General features: G+C 42.1%; 1 protein-coding gene across 2 annotated transcripts in view; it reads right to left on the minus strand.

Moving 5' to 3' along the window:
* Positions 1–20,341, minus strand: part of ltbp3 (latent transforming growth factor beta binding protein 3) — a 53,809-nt gene that overhangs the window by 27,406 nt on the left and 6,062 nt on the right. Inside the window, exons 2-11 of one of the 2 annotated variants that reach the window (XM_062965437.1) lie at positions 16,968–17,267; positions 16,682–16,896; positions 13,600–13,705; positions 7,781–7,855; positions 7,539–7,661; positions 7,270–7,425; positions 4,245–4,439; positions 4,097–4,113; positions 1,838–1,916; positions 1,587–1,682 (exon numbers count right to left, since the gene is read on the minus strand). In XM_062965437.1, the coding sequence (XP_062821507.1) occupies positions 1,587–1,682; positions 1,838–1,916; positions 4,097–4,113; positions 4,245–4,439; positions 7,270–7,425; positions 7,539–7,661; positions 7,781–7,855; positions 13,600–13,705; positions 16,682–16,896; positions 16,968–17,267 (1,362 nt within the window). Of the gene's footprint in view, positions 1–1,586; positions 1,683–1,837; positions 1,917–4,096; positions 4,114–4,244; positions 4,440–7,269; positions 7,429–7,538; positions 7,662–7,780; positions 7,856–13,599; positions 13,706–16,681; positions 16,897–16,967; positions 17,268–20,341 lie in introns of both variants that reach the window. The other variant, XM_062965436.1, reaches the window with a different exon arrangement.

The following is a 20,341-nucleotide window of genomic DNA, read 5'->3' on the forward strand; positions in this document are numbered from 1 at the left end:
CATCATCATCATCATCATTATTACTGTAATAATGATAATAATAATCGGCCTTCAGCTAATGGGGAGTAGAAGAAAACTCATGGCCATTCATCATTCACTGCACCCTCGCAGTGATATTGACCGGCTATATCTGCCTAGAAGATCAGGGGGCAGAGGACTCTTGCAAGCCAAACAAGCAGTCAAAGAAGAAGAACATGCCCTGGCAGAAGATGTAAAGCAAAGTGAAGAACCTGCTTGGATTGAAGTCAAAAATCAGAAACTCCTCAAAGCACAGCAGACAAAAAAATCAGTACAAGAAAACCGCACTACAAACTAGAGCTGACAGCTGGCACAACAAAACATTGCATGGAAACTTCCTTGACAAAATGGAAGGAAAAGCTGATCAGGAGAAGACCTGGCTCTGGCTCACAAATGGGACCCTGAAGAAGGAGACAGAAGGCCTGATCCTTGCAGCCCAGGAGCAAGACATCAGGACAAAGGCAATTAAGGCCAAGATCGAAAAATCAGGTGATGACCCAAAATGCAGACTGTGCAAGGAAACCGACGAAACCATGGATCATATCCTCAGCTGCTGTAAGAAAATTGCACAGACAGACTACAAACAGAGGCACAACTATGTGGCCCAAATGATTCAACTTATGCCTCAAGTACGACCTCCCAGCAGCAAAGAACTGGTGGGATCAGAAACCTGCAAAAGTATTGGAAAATGAGCACGCAAAGATACGGTGGGACTTCCGAATCCAGACTGACAAAGTTGTGGAACACAACACACCAGACATCACAGTTGTGGAAAAGAAAAAGGTTTGGATCATTGATGTCGCCATCCCAGGTGATGAAAAACAACAGGAAAAACTCATCCGCTATCAGGTCCTCAAGATTGAACTGCAAAGACTCTGGCAGAAACCAGTACAGGTGGTCCCGGTGGTGATGGGCACACTGGGTGCCGTGCCAAAAGATCTCAGCCGGCATTTGGAAACAATAGACAATGACAAAATTACGATCTGCCAACTGCAAAAGGCCACCCTATTGGGATCTGCACGCATCATAAGAAAATACATCACACAGTCCTAGACACTTGGGAAGTGTTTGACTTGTGATTTTGTGATACGAAATCCAGCATGTCTATCTTGTTTGCTGTGTCATAATAAAATAATAATAATAATAATAATAATAATAATAATAATAATAATAATAATAATAATTACATCACACAGTCCTAGACACTTGGGAAGTGTTCGACTTGTGATTTTGTGATACGAAATCCAGCATGTCTATCTTGTTGGCTGTGTCATGATAATAAAATAATAATAATTCTGTGTGTGATCAGGGAAAATTGCAGGCAGTTGAAGGCGAGACAGAGGATGTTTTGGATTCTGATGTTAAAAGGTCCATTTCTCTTGCAGATTGGCCTTCAGCTGATGAGGAGTTTTCCCCTGACATAAGATTAGGTCTCCAGACGGAGGGAGTGAAAAATAGATTAATTCGGTGTTCACCGGTGTAAATCCAACTCTGTTCCTGGCAAGATCAGAGCACCTTCAAAGATCAGGGCGAGAGCACTCACCATGCTTGGGAAAGGTGTCACTCACCTGTCACCTGCGTCGGAGGCATGTCAAACCGGCTCACGCTCTTCTCTTCTTCCGGATACTTCACTACGACGGCCGTCGTGGGTTTGGGAAGGACCGCTACGAGGCAAAAGAGGCACAGAGTTGTGGAAGAGGAAACCTTGGAGGTCTTGGATGGGGACCAGAACGGGGTTGGACTAGATGGCCTTTGGGGGTCCCTTCCAACTCTTTTAGTTTTGGAACTACAACTCCCAGAATCCCCCTTGCTCACTCACCAGGGTAACGCAGTCCAAACGGCGGGGTGCTGACGTAGAATATGAGCTGCTCCTCTGAAGTCGTGACATAGCTGGGTAACTGGAGATTATAGGAAAAACTACATCAATTTCGCATTATCATTATTATTATTATTATTATTATTATTATTATTATTATGCCACTTTATCTCTCCCAAAGGAGACTGAAAGCTCCATTGGACAGAATGATTCGAGTTTTGGGTTTCTTTCAACTCTAGGATTGTATGAGTCTATGATTGTCCATTAGGGACCGCGTGGCCATCTGTTGGGAGGGTTTGGATTAGGTCTAACAGGGGAACCCACTAGGAAATAGTTTTCAGGTGAATGTGTGTTGTACAATGTTGTAACCCGCCTCGAGCCGTGAGAAAAGGTGAGCAAGAAATAATAATAATAAAATAATAATAATAATAATAATAATAATAATAATGTTGTTGTTATTATTATTATTATTGTGGCTGCAATTTTAGGTAGGTATCCATGGGGGAGTTATTGGAATCTATCCTCCATCAATATGGGGGTCGAGGCGAGCAAGAAATAATAATAATAATAATAATAATAATAATAATAATAATAATAATAATAATAATGTTGTTGTTGTTGTTGTTGTTATTGTGGCTGCAATTTTAGGTAGGTATCCATGGGGGAGTTATTGGAATCTATCCTCCATCAATATGGGGGTCGAGGCGAGCAAGAAATAATAATAATAATAATAATAATAATAATAATAATAATAATAATAATGATAATAATGTTGTTGTTTTGTTGTTGTTGTTATTATTATTATTATTATTATTATTATTGTGGCTGCAGTTTTAGGTAGGTATCCATGGGGGAGTTATTGGAAGCTATCCTCCATCAATATGGAGGTTGAGGCAAGCAAGAAATAATAATAATAATAATAATAATAATAATAATAATAATAATAATGTTGTTGTTGTTGTTGTTATTGTGGCTGCAATTTTAGGTAGGTATCCATGGGGGAGTTATTGGAATATATCCTCCATCAATATAGGGGTCGAGGCGAGCAAGAAATAATAATAATAATAATAATAATAATAATAATAATAATAATAATAATGCTGTGGTTGTTGTTGTTATTATTATTATTATTATTATTATTGTTGTGGCTGCAGTTTTAGGTAGGTATCCATGGGGGAGTTATTGGAATCTATCCTCCACCAATATAGGGGTCGAGGTGAGCAAGAAATAATAATAATAATAATAATAATAATAATAATAATAATAATGATGCTGTTGTTGTTGTTGTTGTTATTATTATTATTGTGGCTGCAGTTTTAGGTAGGTATCCATGGATATTGGGGTCGTACTATATTTTTGGGCTCTACCGTCATAAGTTACAACTATGTATTAGGGCTGCATTTGGAAATAATAATTGAATTTATAATAACAACAACAACAACAACAACAACAACACCACTTGGGAAGTGTCTGGCGTGTGAACCAGTACAACAGCCAGCAGAGGGTCTGCTATAGACTCATCTTGTTGTGTTTCAAATAATAATAATAATAATAATAATAATAATAATAATAATAATCCTAGACACTTGGGAAGTGTCTGGCGTGTGATCCAATACAACAGCCAGGAGAGTGTCTGCTGTGGACTCATCTTGTTGTGTTTATAATAATAATAATAATAATAATAATAATAATAATAATAATAATAATAATAATAATAATAGGGAGTGTCCGACATGTGATCCAATACAACAGCCAGGAGAGTGTCTGCTGTGGACTCATCTTGTTGTGTTTATAATAATAATAATAATAATAATAATAATAATAATAATAATAATAGGGAGTGTCCGACATGTGATCCAATACAACAGCCAGCAGAGTGTCTGCTGTGGACTCATCTTGTTGTGTTTATAATAATAATAATAATAATAATAATAATAATAATAATAATAGGGAGTGTCCGACATGTGATCCAATACAACAGCCAGCAGAGTGTCTGCTGTGGACTCATCTTGTTGTGTTTATAATAATAATAATAATAATAATAATAATAATAATAATAATAATAATAGGGAGTGTCCGACATGTGATCCAATACAACAGCCAGCAGAGTGTCTGCTGTGGACTCATCTTGTTGTGTTTCAAATACTATTAATAATAATAATAATAATAATAATAATAATAATAATAATAATAATATTAGTAATTGAATTTTCTACCTTATCCGACTATATGTTTCTTCCTCCAGGATCCCAGCACACTTACCATTGGCGGAGTGATGGCTGCAAAATAGATGGAAAAAAGAACGTTAGAGCTTCACAGCTTTCTCCAATATCCAAATGTAAATTAAACTATAACTCCCACCATGACTGGGGATGATGGGAGATGTAGTAGTCCAGGACATCTAGCTGACCTTCGGGCTCTTGGGAGTCGCTGCCTGCAGGCGGGCGGGTGGGCAGATCCACGTGCTGCTGCGGTTGTTGCAAGTCGGTGGTGCCGTCCGGGTGGATCTGGAGTGTGAACTCGCTCTCGCCTTGGATGGTCAAGGTCTGGTGCGAGGTCAGGATGTGGTAGCCCTTCCCAGCGGGACAGATCTCTCGGAAAGAAGCTGTCGAAGTGGAGAAGAAAAGAGGAAGGGGTAAGGCAGCAGAAGATGCCGATGTAATAATAATAATAATAATAATAATAATAATAATAATAATAATGTTTGATGTCTAAGAAATCTCACAAAATTTCGCATCTGATGTACATGGATGACCTAAAGCTGTATGGAAAAACTGAAACTGAAATCCAGTCTCTGACTAACACTGTCCGAATTTTTAGCACTGATATCAGCATGGAGTTTGGCTTGGACAAATGTTCGACAGTGGCATTGAAGAAGGGAAAAATCATTGAAAGTGAGGGCATAAATATGCCTAATGGCCAAACGATAAAGTGTCACCAGCCAGAAGCCTATAAATATCTGGGCATATTACAGTTGGACAACATCAAGCATGAACATGTGAAGACATGTGAAGACTGGTCAGCAAAGAATACACACAAAGGGTCAGAAAAATTCTCAAAAGCAAGCTCAATGGAGGCAACACCATCAAGGCCATAAACACCTGGGCCATACCTGTCATAAGATATACTGCTGGCATTATAAACTGGACACAGATGGAACTGGACAATTTGGACAGAAAAACAAGAAAACTCATGACCATTCATCATTCACTGCACCCTCGCAGTGATGTTGACCGGCTATATCTGCCTAGAAGATCAGGGGGCAGAGGACTCTTGCAAGTAAAGCAAGCAGTCAAAGAAGAAGAAGATGCCCTGGCAGAAGATGGAAAGCAAAGGGAAGAACCTGCTTTGATTGAAGTCAAAAATCAGAAACTCCTCAAAGCACAGCAGACAAAGAATCAGTACAAGAAAACCGCACTACAAACTAGAGCTGACAGCTGGCACAACAAAACATTGCATGGAAAGTTCCTTGACAAAATTGAAGGAAAAGCTGACAAGGAGAAGACCTGCTCATTAATGCCTTGAAAGATTGTGATTGACAAAATCACGATCTGCCAACTGCAAAAGGCCACCCTGCTGGGATCTGCGCGCATCATCCGAAAATACATCACACAGTCCTAAACGCTTGGGAAGTGTTCGACTTGTGATTTTGTGATACGAAATTCAGCATATAGATCTTGTTTGCTGTGTCATACAATAAAATAATAATAATAATAGTAATAATAATAATAAAAAATAGTCCTATACACTTAGGAAGTGTCTTACGTGTGATCCAATGCAACAGCCAGCAGAGTGTCTGCTGTGGACTCATCTTGTGTTTCTAATAATAATAATAATAATAATAATAATAATAATAATAATAATAATAATAATAATAATAATAAAATAACACAGTCCTAGACACTTGGGAAGTGTTCGACATGTGATTTTGTGATACGAAATCCAGCATATCTATCTTGTTTGCTGTGTCATAATAATAATAATAATAATAATAATAATAATAATAATAATAATAATAAGTTCTAGACACTTGGGAAGTGTCCGACGTGTGATCCAATACAACAGCCAGCAGAGTGTCTGCTGTGGACTCATCTTGTTGTGTTTCTAATAATAATAATAATAATAATAATAATAATCATCATCATCATCATCATCCTAGACACTTGGGAAGTGTTCGACTTGTGATTTTGTGATACGAAATCCAGCATATCTATCTTGTTTGCTGTGTCATAATATAATAATAATGTTTGATGTCTAAGAAATCTCACAAAATTTTGCATCTGTTGTACATGGATGACCTGAAGCTGTATGGGAAAACGGAAACAGAAATCCAGTCTCTGACTAACACTGTCCGAATTTTTAGCAAAAATAAATAAATAAATAAATAATGCTTGGGAAGTGTTCGACTTGTGATTTTGTGATACGAAATCCAGCATATCTATCTTGTTTGCTGTGTCATAATATAATAATAATAATGTTTGATGTCTAAGAAATCTCACAAAATTTCGCATCTGATGTACATGGATGACCTGAAGCTGTATGGGAAAACGGAAACTGAAATCCAGTCTCTGACTAACACTGTCCGAATTTTTAGCAAAAATAAATAAATAAATAAATAAATAAATAATACTAATACTTGGGAAGTGTTCGACTTGTGATTTTGTGATACGAAATCCAGCATATCTATCTTGTTTGCTGTGTAATAATATAATAATAATGTTTGATGTCTAAGAAATCTCACAAAATTTCGCATCTGATGTACATGGATGACCTGAAGCTGTATGGGAAAACGGAAACTGAAATCCAGTCTCTGACTAACACTGTCCGAATTTTTAGCAAAAATAAATAAATAAATAAATAAATAATAATACTAATACTTGAGAAGTGTTTGACTTGTGATTTTGTGATACGAAATCCAGCATATCTATCTTGTTTGCTGTGTAATAATATAATAATAATGTTTGATGTCTAAGAAATCTCACAAAATTTCGCATCTGATGTACATGGATGACCTGAAGCTGTATGGGAAAACGGAAACAGAAATCCAGTCTCTGACTAACACTGTCCGAATTTTTAGCAAAAATAAATAAATAAATAAATAAATAAATAATACTAATACTTGGGAAGTGTTCGACTTGTGATTTTGTGATACGAAATCCAGCATATCTATCTTGTTTGCTGTGTAATAATATAATAATAATGTTTGATGTCTAAGAAATCTCACAAAATTTCGCATCTGATGTACATGGATGACCTGAAGCTGTATGGGAAAACAGAAACAGAAATCCAGTCTCTGACTAACACTGTCCGAATGTTTAGCAAAATAATAATAATAATAATAATAATTTATTTGTATGCTGCCCTATCTCCCCGAAGGGACTCAGGGCGAATCCCAACGTGTACACTCCGCCCTTCCGCATGCGCTCCCTACTTACCGGTGCCGTCGGCCGGGCATCGTTCGCACCGGGCGCCCCAGGCCTTTCCCACGCTGCAGCAGCAGGTCTGGCGGGTGAGCTTGGTGGGCAGCGGGTGTTGGCACTGGTGCTCGGGGCTGACCAGCCGGAAGCACAGGCTCTTCTCGCCTCCCTTTTCTGCTATTCTCCCCCCGGAAATTGAGAGAAAGAGACGTTATTGGAAACAACGACGGAGAAGGAAACAGAGAAAGAGTCAATGGAGATGGAGATGGGAAGAGTAAGATACATACGCACGCAGTGAGTCCGCGAAGGGCCCAAGACGTGTCCCGGTTTGCACGCACAGCGGAAGCTCCCTTGCGTGTTCAAACATTCGCCCCCTTGGCACACGCCTTGCATGGCACACTCGTTGATGTCTGCAGGAAGGAGAGATGGATGGAGAGAGCGGGTAGAACATCAGCCATGGTTATGATTCCCAAGGCAACAACCTGCCTTGACTTAGTTGACATCTCGTTCTCGGAGCCTCCGTTCTTACCCTGGCAGTGGGTGCTGTTGAGCCGCTTGTATCCCTGCGGGCAGTCGCTCCCGGACGTCTTCTGAACCCCCAAATCTGAAAGCAGGGCGGAGACAAGAATCCAATGTTTATCACATGTATGAAACCTTCCTGACGCCGCAACCCCTTGATACAGTTCCTCATGTTTGTGGTGAGCCCCCCAACCATAACGTTATTTTTGTTGCTACTTCGTAACTGTCATTTTGCTACTGTAATAGGCAGTAAGAGCACCTAAAGCTTCAACCATTTCAAAGCTCCCTGTTTGGGCGGTGATGGCACAATCGCCAGCATAGAGGAAATTCTGTATCCCATTCTGGAAGTGGTTGTTCATTTGTATATATGTTAAACATGGATGGAGCAAGAAATGTTCCTTGCGGCAGGCTGTTCGTCTGCTTCTCTGACCCTGGAACCATCTCAAACCTCTCTGCTTGAGCAGTGATGGCACGATCGTCAGCGTAGATGAATCTCTCTGTGCCTTCTGACAGTGGTTGATTCATTTGTGTAAATGTTAAACATGGATGGAGCAAGAAATGTTCCTTGAGGCAGGCCGTTCTTCTGTTTTCACCATCTGTTTCTATGACCCTGGAACCATCTAAGGTTCTGCCTGTGTTTATTTTAAATGTATTGCTTTGTTTACAATGTGTTTATTTTGCTGTGTTAAGTTAATGTATGTTGTTTTGCACTCATGTTGGAAACCGCCCTGAGTCCCTTTGGGGAGATAGAGTGGCATATAAATAAAATAATAATAATAATAATAATCCTCAAAGCACAGCAGACAAAAAACCAGTACAAGAAAACCGCACTACAAACTAGAGCTGACAGCTGGCACAACAAAACACTGCATGGAAAGTTCCTTGACAAAATTGAAGGAAAAGCTGATAAGGAGAAGACCTGGCTCTGGCTCACGAATGGGACCCTGAAGAAGGAGACAGAAGGCCTGATCCTTGCAGCCCAGGAGCAAGACATCAGGACAAAGGCAATTCAGGCCAAGATCGAAAAATCAGCTGATGACCCAAAATGCAGACTGTGCAAGGAAACCGACGAAACCATGGCTCATATCCTCAGATGCTGTAAGAAAATCACACAGACAGACTACAGACAGAGGCACAACTATGTGGCCCAAAGGATCCATTGGAACTTATGCCTCAAGTACCACCTGTCAGCAGTAAAGAACTGGTGGGATCACAAACCTGCAAAAGTATTGGAAAATGAGCACGCAAAGAGACTGTGGGACTTCCGAATCCAGACTGACAAAGTTCTGGAACACAACACACCAGACATCACAGTTGTGGAAAAGAACAAGGTTTGGATCATTGATGTTGTGACAGTCGCATTGACGAAAAACAACAGGAAAAACTCAGCCGCTATCAGGACCTCAAGATTGAACTGCAAAGACTCTGGCAGAAACCAGTACAGGTGGTCCCGGTGGTGATGGGCACACTGGGTGCTGTGCCAAAAGATCTCAGCTGGCATTTGGAAACAATAGACATTGACAAAATCACCATCTGCCAACTGCAAAAGGCCACCCTACTGGGATCTGCACACATCATCCGAAAATACATCACACAGTCCTAGACACTTGGGAAGTGTTCGACTTGTGGTTTTGCGAAACGAAATCCAGCATATCTATCCTGTTTGCTGCGTCATAATAAAATAATAATGATAATAATAATAATAATAATAATAATAATAATAATAATAATAATACATCACACAGTCCTAGACACTTGGGAAGTGTTCGACTTGTGGTTTTGCGAAACGAAATCCAGCATATCTATCCTGTTTGCTGCGTCATAATAAAATAATAATGATAATAATAATAATAATAATAATAATAATAATAATAATAATACATCACACAGTCCTAGACACTTGGGAAGTGTTCGACTTGTGGTTTTGCGAAACGAAATCCAGCATATCTATCCTGTTTGCTGCGTCATAATAAAATAATAATGATAATAATAATAATAATAATAATAATAATAATACATCACACAGTCCTAGACACTTGGGAAGTGTTCGACTTGTGGTTTTGTGAAACGAAATCCAGCATATCTATCTTGTTTGCTGTGCCATACAATGTCGTTGTGTTGATAATTATTATTATTAATGTAATTGTTATTATGTCAAAGCTCCCTGCTTGGGCGGTGATGGCATGATCGTCGGCGTAGATTAAACTCTTTGTCCCTCTGGAAGTGGCTGGTCATTTGTATATATGTTAAACATGGATGGAGCAAGAAATGTTCCTTGCGACAGGCCGTTCTTCTGCTTCTCTGACCCTGGAACAATCTCCAAGTTCTCTGCTTGAGCGGTGATGGCACGATCGTCAGCATGGATGAATCTCTCTGTGCCTTCTGGCAATGGCCGGTCAATGGCTGGATGAATGTTTCAGTATTAAGATGCCGAAGTGTTGAGTTCTTGGCACAAAAAATGCTGCAGGTTGACAAAACTTCCCTTGTGTGCCGTTGCAAGGCTCTCCCTCCTTTCACTCTGAGGTTTCCAATGGCGAGGAGGACCGGCTCCAAACCACGTCCAGCAAAACAACTCTCTCTCGGCCTTGGCAGAGAGAGATCAAACGGCGCATTCTTTCGAGCCGTTGCCAAGAGAGCGGGATGGCGAGGCCCAGCGCAGCATTCCGAGACGCATCCAACACAAACACAGCCTGGAAAAGCCATTAAGCCCGGCCCAGGTTTTGGGGGGCTGGGAAAAGGGGCAAGAAGGGAGAGGGGCTGCTCAGCCTGACAAGCAGCTTGGAGCCATAGGGCTGGGAGGCACCATCAAAGCACTCCCGGCAGATGGCCAGCCAGACTCAGATTAAAATCCTCCAACAGACGCCCAAGTAAGCTATATAACACTAGAGTTGGAAGAGGTGCCCAAAGCTCATCCAGTCCAACCGTGCTGCAATAGAAGGAGGCACCATCAAAGCACTCCCAGCAGATGGCCAGGACTATCAAACCACTCCCAGCAGATGGCCAGACTGGTTCTGATTAAAATCCTCCAATAGAGTAAAACAAGTAAATTATATAATGCTAAAGTTGGAAGGGGTACCCAAAGGTCATCCAGTCCAACCCTTCTGCAATAGAAGGAGGCACCATCAAAGCACTCCCGACAGATGGCCAGCCCGCCTATGCATAAAATCCTCCAACAGACACCCAAGTAAGCTATATAACGCTATAGAGTTGGAAGGGGTACCCAAAGGTCATCCAGTCCAACCCTTCTGCAATAGAAGGAGGCACCATCAAACCACTCCCAGCAGATGGCCAGACAGGTTCTGATTAAAATCCTCCGACAGACACCCAAGTAAGCTATATAATGCTATAGAGTTGGAAGGGGTACCCAAAGGTCATCCAGTCCAACCCTTCTGCAATAGAAGGAGGCACCATCAAAGCACTCCCGGCAGATGGCCAGACAGGTTCTGATAAAAATCCTCCAACAGACACCCAAGTAAGCTATATAATGCTATAGAGTTGGAAGGGGTACCCAAAGGTCATCCAGTCCAACCCTTCTGCAATAGAAGGAGGCACCATCAAAGCACTCCCGGCAGATGGCCAGACAGGTTCTGATTAAAATCCTCCGACAGACACCCAAGTAAGCTATATAATGCTATAGAGTTGGAAGGGGTACCCAAAGGTCATCCAGTCCAACCCTTCTGCAATAGAAGGAGGCACCATCAAAGCACTCCCGGCAGATGGCCAGACAGGTTCTGATAAAAATCCTCCAACAGACACCCAAGTAAGCTATATAATGCTATAGAGTTGGAAGGGGTACCCAAAGGTCATCCAGTCCAACCCTTCTGCAATAGAAGGAGGCACCATCAAAGCACTCCCGGCAGATGGCCAGACAGGTTCTGATTAAAATCCTCCGACAGACGCCCAAGTAAGCTATATAATGCTATAGAGTTGGAAGGGGTACCCAAAGGTCATCCAGTCCAACCCTTCTGCAATAGAAGGAGGCACCATCAAACCACTCCCAGCAGATGGCCAGACAGGTTCTGATTAAAATCCTCCGACAGACGCCCAAGTAAGCTATATAATGCTATAGAGTTGGAAGGGGTGCCCAAAGGTCATCCAGTCCAACCCTTCTGCAATAGAGGGAGGCACCATCAAAGCACTCCCGGCAGATGGCCAGCCAGCCTCTGCTTAAAATACTTCGGAGAAGGAGACTCCAACAAATGCTCAAGTAAGCTACATAACGCTGGAGTTGGATGGTGTACCCAATAATAATAATAATAATAATAATAATAATAATAATAATAATAATAATAATAATAATATTTTCATCCGAAAATACATCACACACTTGGGAAGTGTTCAACTTGTGATTTTGTGATACGAAATCCAGCATATCTATCTTGTTTACTGTGTCATAATAAAATAATAATAATAATACAATAATAATAATAATAATAATAATAATTATTATTATTATTATTATTTATATACCACGCCTCCATCTCCCCAAAAGGACTTGGGGTGGCTAACACAGGGCCAAGCCTGGATAGTCACAACAAAACAGAAAAAATACATACTTAATACATTTCCCTGCAATAGAGACACCATCAAACCACTCCCGGCAGATGGCCAGCCAGCCTCTGATTAAAATCCTCCAATAGACACCCAAGTAAGCTATAGAACACTAGTTGGAAGAGGTGCCCAAAGGTCATCTAGTCCAGCCCTTCTTCAATAGAAGGAGGCACCATCAAACCACTCCCGACAGATGGCCAGGACTATCAAACCACTCCCAGCAGATGGCCAGCCGGCTTCTGCTTAAAATCCTCCAGAGAAGAAGACTCCTACAGATGCTCAAGTAAGCTACATAACACTGGAGTTGGATGGTGTAACCTATAATAATAATAATAATAATAATAATAATAATAATAATAATAACAACAACTTTATTTTTGTATCCCGCCTCCATCTCCCCAAAGGGACTCGGGGTGGCTAACAGCCTGGAAAGTCACAATAAAACAGAAAAAATACATACTTAATACATTTACCTGCAATAGAGACACCATCAAACCACTCCCGGCAGATGGCCAGCCAGCCTCAGATTAAACTCCTCCAACAGACGCCCAAGTAAGCTATATAATGCTATAGAGTTGGAAGGGGTACCCAAAGGTCATCCAGTCCAACCCTGCTGCAGTAGAAGGAGGCACCATCAAAGCATTCCCGACAGATGGCCAAGACTATCAAACCACTCCCAGCAGATGGCCAGACAGGTTCTGATTAAAATCCTCCAATAGAATAAAACAAGTAAATTATATAACGCTAAAGTTGGAAGGGGTACCCAAAGGTCATCCAGTCCAACCCTTCTGCAATAGAGGGAGGCACCATCAAACCACTCCCAACAGACGGCCAGCCAGCCTCGGCTTAAAATGCTGGAAGTTAAAGGCAGAGAAATAAACTTTTTTCCCATTGTTTTGCATATTGGAGAGAGTTGTATTTTTTTTTTTTTTGCACGCAAGAGAGCGTTGTTTCCAATACACTTTTTTTCTCTCTCTCTTTCTGGGCAAGTTGACAAGAGCTTTTGTATGTTTTTCCGTCCTTTGTGAATAGACTTGGCGGGGTTTTTTCCCCTCTTTCCTTTGGAAGCCGGGGCATCTTTGCTGCATGGAAAACAATGCTTCCTGTGTATTTATCTAATCAGTTAATTTCTCCTGGGGACGAGACTCTGGGTGGATTGCAAACACATGAAATCTCGCCTCTCACACTTTTTTTTTTGGAACATTGCAACTCTATATAGTCAATTTTGTCCAAAAATTAGGAATAAAACAATACAATATTGGAAGCAAGGAGACTTACATTGAAGGTGGGGGCATTTGTGGCACTTGTTTTGGCCCCAAGACGTGCCGATACTTCCGCAACAATCTTCCTGCTTGGTGAGACCCGGGAGAGGGTTGCTCCCGCACTGAAAATAATAATAATAATAATAATAATAATAATAATAATAATAATAATAATAATAATAATATAGATACATAATAATAATAGAGAGACATAGGGTTGCTCCCACACTGAAAGAAATAATAATAATAATAATAATAATAATAATAATATAGATACATAATAATAATAGAGAGACATAGGGTTGCTCCCACACTGAAAGAAATAATAATAATAATAATAATAATAATAATAATAATAATAATAATAATATAGAATAATAATACAGTAGAGTCTCACTTATCCAACATAAACGGGCCGGCAGAATGTTGGATAAGTGAATACATTGGATAATAAGGAGGCATTAAGGAAAAGCCTATTAACCATCAAATTAGGTATGATTTTACAAATGAAGCACCAAAACATCATGTTAGACAACAAATTTGGCAGAAAAAGTAGTTCAATACGTAGTAATGCTATGTAGTAATTACTGTATTTATGAATTTAGCACCAAAATATCACAATATATTGAAAACATTGACTCCAAAAATGCGTTGGATAATCCAGAATGTTGGATAAGCGAGTGTTGGATAAGTGAGACTCTACTGTAATATAGAAAAATAATAATATAGATACATAATGATAATAATAATAGAGAGACATAGGGTTGCTCCCGCACTGAAAGAAATAATAATAATAATAATAATATAGAATAATAATAGTATAGATGCATAATAATTATTATAATAATAGAGAGACATAGGGTTGCTCCCGCACTGAATGGCCCAAAGGAAGCAAAATAATAATAATAATAATAATATAGAATAATAATAATATAGATACATAATAATAATAATAATAATAATAATAATAATAATAATAATAATAATAGAGAGACATAGGGTTGCTCCCGCACTGAAAGAAATAATAATAATAATAATATAGAATAATAATAATATAGATACATAATAATAATAATAATAATAGAGAGACATAGGGTTGCTCCCGCACTGAATGGCCCAAAGGAAGCAAAATAATAATAATAATAATATAGAATAATAAAGAATAATAATAATAATGTAGATACATAATAATAGTAATAAAGAATAATAATATAGATACATAATAATAGTAATAAATAATAATAATAATAATAATAATAATAATAATAATAATAATAATAATAATAAGGATACATAATAATATTAATATAGATACATAATACATTCTGCCTGCATCTGTGGCTAATGCAGGGGGACTTTTTCGGCCTGAAAAAATTGGCTTATACTCGAGTATATATGGTGTTTTTACTAGGTTGCTGTGAATTTTCCCGGGCTGTATAGCCAAGTTCCGGCAGCATTCTCTCCTGACGTTTCACCTGCACCTGTGGCTAATGCAGGGGGACTTTTTTGGCCTGAAAAAACTCAGCTTATACTCGAGTATATACGGTATGTATTTTTACTAGGTTGCTGTGAATTTTCCCGGGCTGGATGGCCAAGTTCCAGCAGCATTCTCTCCTGACATTTCGCCTGCATCTGTGGCTAACGCAGGGGCACTTTTTCAGCCTGAAAAACTCGGCTTATACTCAAGTACATACGGTATTTTTACTAGGTTGCTGCGAATTTTCCTGGGCTGGATGGCCAAGTTCCAGCAGCATTCTCTCCTGACATTTCGCCTGCATCCGTGGCTAACGCAGGGGGACTTTTTCAGCCTGAAAAACTCGGCTTATACTCAAGTACATACGGTATTTTTACTAGGTTGCTGTGAATTTTCCCGGGCTGTATGGCCAAGTTCTGGCAGCATTCTCTCCTGACGTTACGCCCGCACCTGTGACTAATGCAGGGGGACTTTTTCAGGCTTATACTCGAGTATATACGGTATATATATATAGACTGTCAACAGAAGCTTCTGCAGATGCCATTAGCCACAGGTGCAAGCGAAACGTCAGGAGAGAGTGCTGCTGGAATATGGGAAACAGAAGCTCCTGCAGACGCCATTAGCCACAGGTGCAAGCGAAACGTCAGGAGAGAGTGCTGCTGGAATATGGGAAACAGAAGCTCCTGCAGACGCCATTAGCCACAGGTGCAAGCAAAACTTCAGGAGAGAGTGCTGCCGGAATATGGGAAACAGAAGCTCCTGCAGATGCCATTAGCCACAGGCGCAGGCGAAACGTCAGGAGAGAGTGCTGCCGGAATATGGGAAGCAGAAGCTCCTGCAGACGCCATGAGCCACAGGCGCAGGCGAAACGTCAGGAGAGAGTGCTGCCGGAATATGGGAAACAGGAGCTCCTGCAGACGCCATGAGCCACAGGCGCAGGCGAAACGTCAGGAGAGAGTGCTGCCGGAATATGGGAAACAGAAGCTCCTGCAGACGCCATGAGCCACAGGTGCAGGCGAAACGTCAGGAGAGAGTGCTGCCGGAATATGGGAAACAGAAGCTCCTGCAGACGCCATGAGCCACAGGCGCAGGCGAAACGTCAGGAGAGAGTGCTGCCGGAATATGGGAAACAGAAGCTCCTGCAGACGCCATTAGCCACAGGTGTAGGCGAAACGTCAGGAGAGAGTGCTGCCGGAATATGGGAAACAGAAGCTCCTGCAGACGCCATGAGCCACAGGCGCAGGCGTAACGTCAGGAGAGAGTGCTGCCGGAATATGGGAAACAGAAGCTCCGGCAGACGCCATGAGCCACAGGCGCAGGCGAAACGTCAGGAGAGAGCGCTGCCGGAATATGGGAAACAGAAGCTCCTGCAGACGCCATGAGCCACAGGCGCAGGCGAAACGTCAGGAGAGAGCGCTGCCGGAATATGGGAAACAGAAGCTCCGGCAGACGCCATGAGCCACAGGCGCAGGCGAAACGTCAGGAGAGAGTGCTGCCGGAATATGGGAAACAGAAGCTCCGGCAGACGCCATGAGCCACAGGTGCAGGCGAAACGTCAGGAGAGAGTGCTGCCGGAATATGGGAAACTCATAGCAAGCGGAATGGTGCAAGTCCGCGAACCCACCGACTGTTTGGGCATGGTCTCCTGGAAGCAGCGCCCGAGCGGCTTCTGGGTGGGGGTCCGGGCGTAAGCGGGCTTGGGTGCCGGGTGCGGGATGACGTGCTGCTGGCCGCCCGGGCCGCCTCCTTCCGAGCTGAGGCTGTCGATGCGGTGGACCTGCACCGAGGCGTCCCGAGGGTGATGGACGCGGACGTTGACCAGCGGCTGATGCACCTGGACTGGACGACAGAGGGCGAACGGGCTCGGACCGGAACTCGCACCCAGAGCCCCACCGCCATGTGTTGCCTACCTTCCGAGGAATGCTGCCCGGGTCCGAGGGGCACCATGAAGGTGGAGTGGCTGACCGTGCCTTTGGACCCGCCCGGCCCCGACGGGGTGTCCCCGTGCCCGTCCGAGATGAACTGCACGGCGTAAATGGCGTGTTTGCTGGAGCCCGACTCCGCCGGGACACCCTCGCCCGGAACGCGGGACGGGTGGCCTTGGCGACTGGCCGGGACTTGGCAGAAGCGGCCGGAGAACTCGGGGGGGCACAAGCAGTGGTTGCCGGAGGTGCACTGGCCCCCGTTCATGCACGGCAAGGGGCAGACCACTACGGGTGGAAGGAAGAAAAGAAGAGTGGTTATTCCATGAGTATATGCAGATACCCTCACTGATTGACTTTGCAAACTTCATGGCTGCTCAATGTGATTCAAGCTTGCTCACTGCAACACTCACACTTGCTTCAAGCAGACTAGGGTTCTTTCTCCCACCCTGGACATTACTCCACAAATACACTTCACTTGATACTTCCATGCAGATACCCTTACTGATTGACTTTGCAAACTTATGACTTCTCAATGCGATTCAAGCTTGCTCATTGCAACACTCACACTTGCTTTACACAGACACAGGTTCTTTCTCCCACCCTGGACACTATTCCACTCCACTTGATACTTCCATGCAGATACCCTCACTGATTGACTTTGCAGCTTCATGGCTACTCAATGCAATTCAAGCTTGCGCACTGCAACATCCACACTTGCTTCAAACAAACAAGGGTTCGTTCTCCCACCCTGGACATTATTCTACAGGTATATATACACTCTGCTTTTTGCAGATACCCTCACTGATTGACTTTTCAAACTTCATGGCTACTCAATGAGACTCAAGCTTGCTCATTGCAACACTCACACTTGCTTCAAATAGACCCAAGTTCTTTCTCCCACCCTGGACATTATTCTACAGGTATATATACACTCTGCTTTTTGCAGATACCCTCATTGATTGACTTTGCAAACTTCATCGCTACTCAATGCAATTCAAGCTTGCTCATTGCAACATCCACACTTGTTTAAAGCAGACTAGGGTTCTTTCTTTCACCCTGGACATTATTCTACAGGTATATATTTACTCTGCTTGTTGCAGATACCCTCACTGATTGACTTTGCAAACTTCATGGCTACTCAATGCTATTCAAGCTTGCTAAATTGCAACATCCACTCTTGCTTCAAATAGATAAGGGTTCTTTCTTCCACCCTGAACATTATTCCACATGGATATTTACACTCTATTTGCTACCTCTATGCAGATACCCTCACTGATTGACTTTGCAAACTTCATGACTTCTCAATCTGATTCACATCTACACTTGCTTCAAACAGACAAGGGTTCTCTCTCCCACCCTGGACATTAATCCACAGGTATAAATACACTCTGCTTGTTGCAGATACCCTCACTGATTGACTTTGCAGGTTCATGGCTACTCAATGTGATTCAAGCTTGCTCAATGCAACATCCACTCTTGCTATAAGCAGACAAGGGTCCTTTCTCCCACCCTGGACATTGTTCACTTGATACTTCCATACAGATACCCTCACTGATTGACTTTGTAAACTTTATGACTTCTCAATCTGATTCACAGCTACACATGCTTCAAACAGACAAGGGTTCTCTCTCCCACCCTGGACATTATTCCACAGGTATAAATACACTCTGTTTGCTTTGCAGATACCTTCACTGATTGACTTTGCAAACTTCATGGCTACTCAACGTGATTCAGGCTTGCTCATTGCAACATCCGCACTTGCTTCAAGCAGACAAGGGACCTTTCTCCCACCCTGGACATTATTCTACAGGTATATATACACTCTGCTTTTTGCAGATACCCTCACTGATTGACTTTGCAAACTTCATGGCTACTCAATGCGATTCAAGCTTGCTCATTGCAACACTCACACTTGCTTCAAGCAGACAAGGATTCTTTCTCCCACCCTGGACATTATTCTACAGGTATATATATATACACTCCACGTGATACTTCCATGCAGATACCCTCACTGATTGACTTTGCAGCTTCATGGCTGCTCAATGCTATTCAAGCTTGCTCACTGCAACATTCTCCCACCCTGGACATTATTCCACAAATATATATATATATACACACACACACACACACACACACACACACATACACACTCCACTTGCTATCTCTATGCAGATACCCTTACTGATTGACTTTGCAAACTTCATGACTTCTCAATGGGATTCAAGCTTGCTCATTGCAACATTCTCCCACCCTGGACATTATTCCACAAATATATATATATATATATATATACACACACACACACACACACACTCCACTTGCTATCTCTATGCAGATACCCTTACTGATTGACTTTGCAAACTTCATGACTTCTCAATGGGATTCAAGCTTGCTCACTGCAACATTCTCCCACCCTGGACATTATTCCACAAATATATATATATATATACACACACACACACACACACACACACACACACACACACACTCCACTTGCTATCTCTATGCAGATACCCTTACTGATTGACTTTGCAAACTTCATGACTTCTCAATGGGATTCAAGCTTGCTCATTGCAACATCTGCACTTGCTTCAAATAGACACGGGTTCTCTCTCCCACCCTGGACATTATTCTACAGGTATATATAAACTCCACTTGCTATCTCTATGCAGATACCTTCACTGATTGACTTTGCAGCTTCATGGCTTCTCCATGTTATTCAGGCTTGCTCACTGCAACATTCTCCCACCCTGGACATTTCATACACACACACACACACACACACACACACACACACTCCACTTGCTACCTCTATGCAGAGACCCTCACTGATTGACTGACTTTTTTCTTTTAGTGATTGGGATGCAAAGGGAGCCTTTTAGTCCTTGCAAAATAGACAAAAACTGGATCTGAAGGGAAGCCAAAGGAATGAATTGCACGCCCAGTCCCTCCCGGAGGCCCCCGTGTTGCGTTGCGACCGCATTTCCGCCTGTTTGAACTCGACGCCTGAGTCAGCAGCGCTCCAGGTCGGTCCCACCCAAAGGCAAAAAAAAACACCCAAAAAAGACATGGGCCCGAGGACCAATCCAGACGGAAATCGGACCCAAAAATCCCCCTTCTTGAAGATCAACTAGTCTGACAATGCAATTGCTCAAGGGCTTCCTTTGGGTCCTAAATGTAAAATAATCACAAGAGTGGTGAACCTGAAGATCATCTAGTCTGACCCTGGGTTAGGTATTTAAAGGGGGCACCCGAAGGTCATCTAGTCGGACCCTGAGTTATTATAGGAAATCTACTTTTTGAGAGATGTCGCCCTGATTGAATAAGGGAAACCTCAGACAGGTGGGGATGGATAAATA

The sequence above is a fragment of the Anolis carolinensis genome, unplaced genomic scaffold (genome assembly GCF_035594765.1).
Source record: "Anolis carolinensis isolate JA03-04 unplaced genomic scaffold, rAnoCar3.1.pri scaffold_14, whole genome shotgun sequence".
NCBI lineage: Eukaryota > Metazoa > Chordata > Lepidosauria > Squamata > Dactyloidae > Anolis > Anolis carolinensis.